This window comes from Marmota monax, unplaced genomic scaffold, assembly GCF_021218885.2.
Source record: "Marmota monax isolate L192 unplaced genomic scaffold, Marmota_monax_Labrador192_F-V1.1 WCK01_AAM20220418_F8-fsc00021, whole genome shotgun sequence".
NCBI lineage: Eukaryota > Metazoa > Chordata > Mammalia > Rodentia > Sciuridae > Marmota > Marmota monax.
In genome coordinates, this window is record NW_026695228.1 from 15,047,422 (window position 1) to 15,057,678 (window position 10,257).

At 51.1% G+C, this 10,257-nt stretch overlaps 1 protein-coding gene across 4 annotated transcripts in view; it reads left to right on the top strand.

Moving 5' to 3' along the window:
• The window catches only part of Vipr1 (vasoactive intestinal peptide receptor 1), a 52,405-nt gene extending 42,949 nt beyond the window's left edge, over window positions 1–9,456 (top strand). For 3 of the 4 annotated variants that reach the window (XM_046437604.2, XM_046437606.2, XM_046437608.2), the window contains exons 7-13: window positions 145–298; window positions 810–870; window positions 1,096–1,162; window positions 1,506–1,597; window positions 4,051–4,180; window positions 4,424–4,465; window positions 5,140–9,456. In XM_046437604.2, coding sequence (XP_046293560.1) covers window positions 145–298; window positions 810–870; window positions 1,096–1,162; window positions 1,506–1,597; window positions 4,051–4,180; window positions 4,424–4,465; window positions 5,140–5,331 — 738 coding nt within the window. In that variant the 3' untranslated portion in view covers window positions 5,332–9,456. Of the gene's footprint in view, window positions 1–144; window positions 299–809; window positions 871–1,095; window positions 1,163–1,505; window positions 1,598–1,825; window positions 2,184–4,050; window positions 4,181–4,423; window positions 4,466–5,139 lie in introns of those variants that run through there. The other variant, XM_046437607.2, reaches the window with a different exon arrangement.
• The last annotated feature ends 801 nt before the right edge of the window (window positions 9,457–10,257 follow it).

Here is a 10,257-nt window from a genome sequence, read left to right on the forward strand (position 1 = left end):
AATGGTGGGAAAACCATCAAGTACATTCTAAAACAACAAAGAGATTAAGTTGGCTGGGCCACAACTGTGTTTGTCCCTGCAGAATTATGGGTAATAAGGGATCCCCGCTAGCCCTAATGAACCCCCTTTTTCTCCTCCCTGCAGGTGGGCTGTAAGGCAGCCGTGGTCTTTTTCCAGTACTGTGTCATGGCCAACTTCTTCTGGCTGCTGGTGGAGGGCCTCTACCTGCATACCCTGCTTGCCGTCTCCTTCTTCTCCGAGCGGAAGTACTTCTGGGGGTACATACTCATCGGCTGGGGTATGGTACCAGGGAGGGCTGTCAGGCTGGGAACAGAGGGGGCAAGGCCTAGGAAGTTCACTGGGGGGGGTGCCAGCCCAACCCACAGTCTTAGTTGCTGCCTACAAGGATCTTGACCAAGGATAATAAAAGTTACTGGAATATCTGACCCTGGGACAGGAGCCGTTAGGCTGCAGATGCAACTAGGGTCACTCTGAGGGACAGATCAGCTTTCCATTTTCCCTTTAGTCACTGTCACATTCAGAGCCACTGCTAATCCGTAAGATGCCTATCAAAATTAGAAAAAGACTGTCCCTCACGGTGGGACCACAGCCCTATGGGCACACAACTTTGCCACCTTGAGCATCTTTGCACAAGGAAAACCCCTTATAACCACAGACAGCAGCCCTGAACCACACCCTTTTCTCTCACCCCCTTCTCTCTGGTTCTTTGTCCTAAATCTCTCCCTTGGCTCTTCTACCCTTGCTTCCTGTGCCCTCTCCTCTCTTTCTCTCTCCTTTGTCCCTGACAGGGGTGCCCAGCACATTCACCATGGTGTGGACCATCATCAGGATCCAGTTTGAGGATTATGGGTGAGCGGTCACCCTGCCCCCACCCCTCAGCTTCCATCACTTGGGTGAGATCCCCTGGGTGGAATGGCAGGTGGACAGTGTCCCCCAGAGGGGAGGTTGGAGGGAAGAACAGACTCTGGGCCCATTGTCTCTAGGGCTTGGGACAGAGCCAGGGACAGTGGGGGTGACTACTGACTCTCTCTGACTGAGAACTATCTCTTGTTCCCCTGCTCATACTCTGATCAGGTGCTGGGACACCATCAACTCCTCATTATGGTGGATCATAAAGGCCCCCATCCTCACCTCCATCTTGGTAAGACTTCCTCCCACCCCGTGGAGTTGGAGAAACTCAGACCCAGATTGGAGATGCAACTTCCCTCAGGTCACAGGAAATTAGTGTCTAGGTCAGAGCTGAACTGTTGGCTTCCCGCTGCCTGATATGGGGTCATCCCATCTCCATGCCACCAGCTCTTCCTCTAGAGTAAATGGGTTGGGAGGCACGGTCATTAGAGATGTGAAGTAGAGGTCCTAGATGACCATCCCAAAGAGGGAAGAGCTAGTGAGGGGCAGCATAACCCCAGAAAGACAGGCCATCAGCCTGGAAGACTAAACATCCCCTCTCTGAGTGACCAACCTCCATGTCCCCATTCCACCAGGTGAATTTCGTCCTATTTATTTGCATCATCCGAATCCTGGTTCAGAAACTGCGACCCCCCGATATTGGGAAGAATGACAGCAGTCCATACTCGTGAGTGTGGGCCCAGTGCTCTTGTCCCCTACCTCCTCTAACCCCAGCCCTCAAAAAACCTTGCATCCCCTTGAAGAACCCCTGTCCCGAACCTCTAGAGTCACCAAAAAAGCCACATTGCTCTTGCCCACCACCATTCCATGGCCTGGCTCAGCCTACCAGTGTCCCTTTTCCTGCCCACCTCACCAGGCTGCCCTCAGAATCCCTTGTCTGCTTCTTCTCCACTAGCTCACCTGGCGTCGTTCCCAGGTACACATCGCTGTCAAGCCACAGAGCTCAAGAGGACAGAGATAACCTGTGTCTTGTTCGTACTGTGTACCCAGTCCCTGGCATGTGCATGGTACAGAAAAGGGGTGCAATAAATGCATGGCAGATGAAAGCCCTAGGGGAGTCCCCAGTCTACCAGCGTGACAGCCATGTTCAGACTCAGTATTATAATAAGGACATCTGCAATTTACATGTACTAAGGGATCTCCATGCATCGTCTCATCGTATCCACACAGTCCCCTGTAAAATTGCTCTCCAGGGCTCGGGATCACATGATCATAGGCAAGGAGAAAGGGGAATGATGTCCATGGGACAGTAAATATGTTCCTTGCTTGGAAAGGCATGAGGGCTGTTCCCTGTGCTTGCAAGGACTAGAGACAGAGGCAGGTTTTTATTGGAGCAACAGGATTGAAAAGCAGAAATAAAGAAACGTGAAAATATGAAAAGGGCTTTGGGAAGGTGAGTAGGGTCTGCATGCCCAGAGACGGGAACAGGAGATTGAGCATCCGTGCTGTGCAGACAAGACAAAGCTAGCAGTGCCACATGGGATTTCTGGTCCTGGGATCTTAGAATGTTCTTGGCCCGGCTTTTCTTTCGACATTGTGTGCTGTGGCTCCAGATTCCAGCTATAATGTCACGAGCTGCTGGATTTAGGATTCTATTCTGGAATCGTGTGATTCTCTCTGATGAGATTTAAGACTCACGTCCCTGGTGTGACCGCGTCCTCTCCTGCCTGCCAGGCGTGTAGGTGGAGCATCCCCTCCTGTTGAAGAAGGGAAGGCCCAGTGAGGGTCTGCAATCTGCTGAGGAGCAGCACATCCGGTTGTGCATGCTCACCCTCTCCTGTGCCCGTGGAGCCTCATTTCCCCCAACATGCAAATGGGCTTGAATCTGAGGGAAAGAATCTGAGCTGGGCCTGGCCAGGTCCGTGTGGGTGAGCTAGATGGGAAGGGAACAGCTGTCATCAGGCAGAAGGGGTGGCAAGAGCTGGAGATGGCGCTCCCCGAGGAGGGGCTGTCAGCTCCCACTCTCCACCTCCCCATAAGCCTTCAATTTAAAGAAAGCCTCCATCTGTCAGCCTCAGTGAAGGATAGGTTTGTGGCCAAGGAAGGGTGGGCAGTGCTCTGGATCCTTGCATGGGTGGGAGCCAAGCCCAGGAAGGAGTGGGAGGGGGTAAGGCCAGCTCCTCTGCTCCCAGGTTACTGGGGGACCTCAGACCCAGGATAGCCCCTCCCCCCTGGACTGACTTCCAGGAGAGGAAAGATAGGGGCAGAGACAACCCCTACCAACCTCTTCCCAGACTTCCCCCATCCAGGAAACCATGGGCTCACACTGCCTGGACCAGCTGTGAGGTCAACTGGTACAGAATGAGCCCTGTGCCATGGAAGAGAGGAGAGAATTTAGAGTGAATGCTGACCCTGCTGAGCACTGGTGAAGAAGGAGTTGGTCCTTAGCAACATGAGAGAAGCATACTGGGAACGTGTGCATTGGTGTGCAGAGGTGGGGGAGTGCGGGAAAGGGATGCAATCCCAGGGAAGATGGCAACTCCTGGAGAGGTGGACACAGCAGAAAAGCTGAAGACAGAGAGCTGTACTGAGTAACCCTAGTGACCAGGCATAAACTTGGGCACTCGCCATACTCCCAAGGGGCCTTGGACCTATGGCACTGCAGCTGGAAAGATTTTCCCTCCCAGAAGTCCTCATTCCCAATTAGGAAAATGCACTGTTTTGTAGCACCCAAAGCACTTCTGAGTTTACAGTAGGCCCCTGACTCTGTTACTTGACTGTGTTGTGCATACATTTACCTAATTGTATAGATTGGAGAAACCAAAGACCAGGAGAGGGAGAACCAGGATCTCTTGTTGCCTGAGAACATCTCCCTAGTAGCTGAAATCCCACACTTACACATCATCCACACTGGCCTCTCCTTTATATTCTCTTCTCTGTAAAGATGAGAATAGAGGGACTTTCTCTCTCATGCTTTCCTCCGGGCTTGGAGGCCAAGGGCGTGAGGGCAGTGGCAATGCAGATCTAGGAGAGGAACAGATGTGGGTATGACATGTAGGGGAGCCAGCAGTCCCTCCTCGCCTTGTTTGCATATGTCATGCCTCAGCAACCCCACACCAGGCCCTATGGTATCCACATGAGTAGACACACCTGCCCACAGCTGGCCCTCCCTGTCCCCAGGAGGCTGGCCAAGTCCACGCTCCTGCTGATCCCCCTGTTTGGAGTGCACTACATCATGTTCGCCTTTTTCCCAGACAACTTTAAGGCTGAAGTGAAAATGGTCTTTGAGCTCGTCGTGGGATCTTTCCAGGTATGAACCGTTGACTTCAGGATGCATTCTTCTTAGGGCTTTAAGGGATTTCAACCTGGACTCTTGGGCTCTTGCCACTGAACTCCAATCTTATTGTGATAAGTGTTGGTTGAGCATCTACTTTGTTGCTTAGTCCTTTTCTTAACCAGAGGAACACAGGGATTGTGTGAGGCCAAAGGCGGGGTGGGGCTGGGAGTTCCTGCTATCTGACCACCTCACTTATGCTATCCCCTTCCTCCCCAGGGTTTTGTGGTGGCCATCCTCTACTGCTTTCTCAATGGTGAGGTAAGTCCTTCCTACACCTTGAGAGCCAGGGTCCATTAACACTGATGGGCTATATGCAGAGCAAGGACAGGTTTTAAACCTCACTATTAGACTATTAGCAACTGTGTCAACCTAAAACCTGTTAAAAATGCAGATCTCTGAGACCACCCCAGACCTGCTGACCTAGAATCTGCATTTTAACCCTTTCCTCTGGGTTCAGGGCTGATTGCTGTGCTCAGCAGAGCTGGAGAGGCATCTAGTTGTTTGTATACAGAGTTGAGTGGGGGTAGGGCAGCGAGGGAAGGTGGAGTTGCTGTGGAGTCCTGGCGACAGAGCAGGGACATCCTCATGGATGAGCTCCAGTGAGTTGGAGTGTGGCGATGGGAAGAACCGGGGTACAGCCACCCCCAGTCAGCACCCTTATGGTGCCTGAAATTCCACCATTGCAGTCTAGGCTGCATTCTGTGATCCTCTTTGCCTCCACCTCCCCCCACTCCAAGGTCCTGATTTGATCCTGGCCCCAAAACGTTCCCAACTCTGCACAGCCCGAGAAACAGCATCTGGGTGTCTCAATTTAGACTTCCAAAGAGGATATGACTGGTTGGCTCAGCACCCTAAATAGACAACAGCAGAATTGGCCCGTGGAGTGGAGAAAGCTCCAAAGTGGCGGGCCCGACCACCCTCCTCTCTCCTAGGTGCAGGCTGAGCTGCGGCGGAAGTGGCGACGCTGGCACCTGCAGGGCGTTCTGGGATGGAACCCCAAACACCAGAACCCGTGGGGAGGCAGCAGCGGCGCCACGTGCAGCACGCAAGTCTCTATGCTGACCCGCGTCAGCCCCAGCGCGCGCCGCTCCTCCAGCTTCCAGGCCGAAGTCTCCCTGGTCTGATCACCCCAGGCCCGGGGAACCAAGGCGGGCCCCTTCAGCCTCTTCATACCCACCATGGCCAGCACCCGGACAGAGGCCTGCCCGAACGTGGGCAGCCACAGGCTGAGGCTGGAAGGCTGCCCTGGAGCCCTGTTCAAACACTCCTGTAGAACTTTTGCACCTCTGCAGTACTTCTACGTGGGCTGGAGAGCTGGGAGCTCCTCCCCTGGAGGATGCGATGGAAATATCATCAGACTCCTTCCTCCTCCAAAGGGTCCCCTGCCGATCAAAGGCAAGAAATCTGCATACTCTCCTCCGGATTGCTCCCGTGGTCTTTTCTGACAAATCGAATCGGAGCAAAGAAACTACCCATCCTCAAAGTTTTTGTCATCTGAGGGCAAAGAGGTTTTGTCCCTACAGATCATCCACCACCACAACCCTTATGATGCCTGAAATTCCACCACTGCAGTCAAACTCCTTTAATTTAAGCATTGCCATGCAGGCATCTTCCTGAAGAGGCAGTGCCCCCCACCTCCCCGATGCCCTCTTACCTGCCATCTCTCCAGGTGAGTGAGTTTCTCTACCTCGGGCAGATAAGATTGTGGTTTGGAGTTTGTGTTTAGGGAGCACAGCTATCTTTGTGAGACCCACTGAAGTGGAGTGGGTTCCAGCATCTATCAGGTTGGGCAATGCAACCCAAGGACTGAGGAACTCTGGGGCCTTGGGAAGGAAGGAGACTGCATCAGCAAATGCTGAGACCTAACACTAAGCCCACCTGCTCTCCAAGCTTCCATGGCTTCATCTATAAAGTAGGATCAGTCACACCAGCCTTACGCACAACCAAAGCATTCAAGATCTTTTCTCCTTGGCTGCTCACCTATGTGCCAACTATTGAACTAGGCTCAGAGATGTGCACTCATGGGCCCTTTAATCCTCACATCAACCCAGCCAGGCAGGAATTAATCTCCCAATTTCACAGATGGGAGACTCTCTCTCAGAGAGAGCAGGTATCTCACCCTGTCTTATAGACAGGAATTGAATTCAGATCTGGCTGATGGAGAAGTGAAAACATAAGACTCTTACTTTACTACCTTTTTATGTATTGTAACCAGCTAAATCTTCTTGGCTTTTTGTATTACCACTGATATTGTTATTGCCATTATTCCTGAATCCCCATCACTACCCCAACCTTCATGGACTGTGGCTGAGTCCTCTAGCCCATGTGTCTCGACACAACAGTCTGGTGGTCAGAGTATACTATGTCTGTCATTCACCCATGTGGCCACGCAGCTTCTCATCCAAGCCTGTGCTGGAAGATCCCTTCCGACTGCAACAGGCTCATGCAACAATAAATGTTGACTTTAATTGGCTTGGTTCCCCCTGGTAGTTGTTGTTCCTATGTGGCCTGGCTTCTTATTTACAGCGTCTCCCCCTACTCCAAAGAGAGGTGAAGCCAGATGCCTCCATCCCTCTGGTTTTTGATAGGAATCCCATGTTTCTGTGTGAGGAGCACAAATTTTGAGGGATTTCAAATCACTTTTTGAGTTGTATCCTCTCTCTTTTTATGAGTGCAATAAAGTTATTACACATCCACATTGTGACTCCAACCCCCTAAATCTAGCCCAAGGGGAGACCATTTTAGTCTTGGACCAATACAATACAGCTGACAGAGCTGCCCATGGTCCTAGAAATGGTAAAATTTCACAGGCCACAGTCATTCCTGAAAGCAAGAAGGAAACATGAAATATAATGATCATATATATAACCATTACCTAGGGTTCAGCCAAGAGCAGATAGAGGACAGAATAAATGTCACCAACATGAGACAGGGAACAGAGACAGTATGACTAACAGAAAGGCTTAGACCCAGAGACAGTATGACATCTGTCAGCAAGAGATACCTCCAAAGCTGTTGCCCAAGCTGACCTCTTTGGGTTCCACCTCTGCAAATTTGCAAAGAGCTTGTTTTGCTGGAAGAGCCAGTGACAGATGCCAAACTGGTAAAAAGAGGTCAGAAAGGACTGGCAAAGGCTCAGATCTGCCTACAAGCTTCCTATAAAGCCCGTCCTGTTCAGTAACATCCCAAGATGTATCCCACCAAATGAGAGAACCCCATGGACTGCTTGAGTTGTGTGAAGGTCAGGAGGAGCCCCATGCAGGAGCTGGACCTGGGCCATTCACCACAGTGCCTGAAATCCTCTCATGGCTTCAGGGTAAGGCAGGGAAGCCTGGAGGGGGAAGCAGGTATTATCCAAGAAGGCAGGGAGTGAACTAAGAAGAGAGACCCAAGATGTGGACAACAAAAGTGAGAAGTGAGTTGGGGATCCTGTTCAGAGAGGTGACAGGAGGTGAGAAGCAGAGTGCTGGGCATTCCAGCTGGGAAGAAGCTGAAACAGTCTCAGGTGAAAGGCTTAGAAAACACAGACACCCCAGGCTGAGAACAGCCATGAAGTTGAGCAGGAACTTCTCCCTTCACCTCTCGGGTTACCCTAGTTCCCAAGTCCCTCTCCTGCCTGGTCAGGCAACTGTGGAGCCAGGCTAACTCATCTCTATTGCCACCTGGTGGGTGCTTCAAGGACTTCACCAAGGCTGTCCTCAATATCTCCATGCAGGTCCCTCTTCAGGAGGCCAAGTGACCCAGAAAGTAGACTCTGTCCTGAGCTCTATTCAGAGTGAGATGCAAAAAAAAAAAAAAAAAAAAGAAAAGAGGAAGTTGTATAGCCACAGGACTGGTCCTCAGGTTTAGTCTGGGATTAAGGAGACACAGGGCCTGGCCCTCAGACCAAGCCCCTAACCTCTACCATACATGAACCATGCCTCTGACCCAGCTGTAACCCTAAGTAAGAGCCCCAGCCTCTGGACTGGCCACAGGCTAGACTCTGTTTCCCTACCGAGCCCTGACCCCAGACTCTGAAGTCAAGGCCAGTTAGCTCAGGTTAGTCAAGGCGCCCCCACCATCCCAGCCCAGAGAGCTGCAATCCCCTCTGCCGGAGAGGCCACCATGTGGATAATTGTTGCCACTCCAGGGCACAGGCAATCCAACGAAGCTTTCTGGTCTGCCAGCAGAATTGATGGAGAACAGTTTCTCAGTTGAGGTGACACTGAGGTGGTCTCTAAGGACTAGGTAGAGATCTCCGAATCTATAGGCTTGTTGGGCGCCAGGGACACCTAAATCCAGGTGAGCAGATGCTGGGAGCTCTGTCTAGCAAGACAAAGGGGAGGGTTCACAAATGAGGTTGAGGGGAAGTCAGGGGATTTGTGGTAGGCCACTCTGGTTGCTGAAAAGGGCCCAAGGGTCAGATCTGGGGAGGGTTTCCAGTTCATCAACCAGGCAAGGGAGGAAAAAGAGAGCTGGGAGAGAATGACATGGTTTGGGACATGCTGAATTTAATGTATGTGGCACATCTGGGGAGAAGCCCCAAAACTTTTGAAATCAGGACCTGAGGAGGCAGAAATGTGGATGGCCATGATGGGGGAGCATGTGCAGGGGTATGTACCCCTAGACACCCCACACAGTGTGCTGGGCAGGAGTGGGGTGAGGAGTCAGAATCAGTTCTGTCATTTCCACTGCTTGCCCAGGGCCTGTTTTTAATGAGCAGTGACCCAGAGTCCCCCTTCTCCCCCCATGTGGGAACAGGAACTGCCCTTATCTCTCCTGGGGGAGGGGGCCGGAGCCACAGCTGGCAGTCATTAAACACCCTGCTTGGGGCAGGGATGGTTGAGATATTAATAGCCAGGAGTCAATGGCCCTGGAGACATAGCCTCCCAGGAAGAGGGACAGTAACTTCAACAGGCCATGGGGACAAGGAGGACAGGTCAGGAGGCCATCTTGGCAAAGCCCCAGCCTCCGTGCATGACAGATGAAGTCCAGAGAAGGGAAGGGATATGCTTGGGATCACCAGTAAAGGCATTGGTAGAGCCTGACCTTGAACCCTGTTCTCCACATCCCAGAACCCTAACTCTTCTATTGTATGGATTGGGAAGGGGAGATCCTTGGGCATGCCCTGTTGTGAAAACACAAGAAGAGCAGATCTAGTTAGCAATACTGATTCTGTCTGTATTTAAAATCTTGATATTTTGTTCATCATGTATTTTTTCATTAATTTTGATTTTTTAACTATTGCATTAAAACATTATATACCTTGATTACCGAATTATTGTTGTTTTTTCCACCTTCTTTAATTCTGCACCTGAGGCAAGTTGCTCACTTATCTCACCTTAGTCCCAGTTCTGTTCCCAGGGGTCCCAGCATCCCTGAGTTGCAGGATGTCGACATAGAAGAAACTTTGGTGACTTCTGGGTCTGCCTCTAGTGCCTCAGAAAGAAAGGATCCTGTCAGCGTGATGCCAATGAGAAGGAGGCAGTTCCCAGGCTAATTCAGCAGCTCAATAATGTTGTCATAGACCTAGTATTTTCTCTCTCTCCACTCTACCATTCTCAGTGTGTTTGTTGGCTTTCCTCCTCAAGACTATTCCCTTGTGAATGCAAGATGGCTGTCACTGTCCCGAGCTTTATGTTCTCTTAGAACCTGGTCCACCAGCAGGAAGAAAAAATAGGGAAGATAACCTATCCAGGACCCACCTTCTGCATACTATCCTACACCCAGATTAGGAACATACCTAACCCCAGCTGTTAGAGACAGCAGGGTTCTATAAGGGAAGTTAGGGCAATCACTGTTGAGTAGGAAACAGAGTCTGGCTCTCAGCTTATTTTTGGATATCTCTGGGTAAGTGTGTGATCTTTGGATTTACTCCACCTAATCCTACTCAGAAATATGTGATAGAGGTGAGGGAGCCAAAATGGTCACGATTCAGTGTGAGGAGACAGAAAAGTCTAGGGGTTTGGTGCAGAGATACGCAATGCAGGAAATTTGATATAGGAAGACTTGCAGGAATGGAGTTAGGGCACACTTCTATGCTCATGGTCACACTCCATAGCTGCCACCTT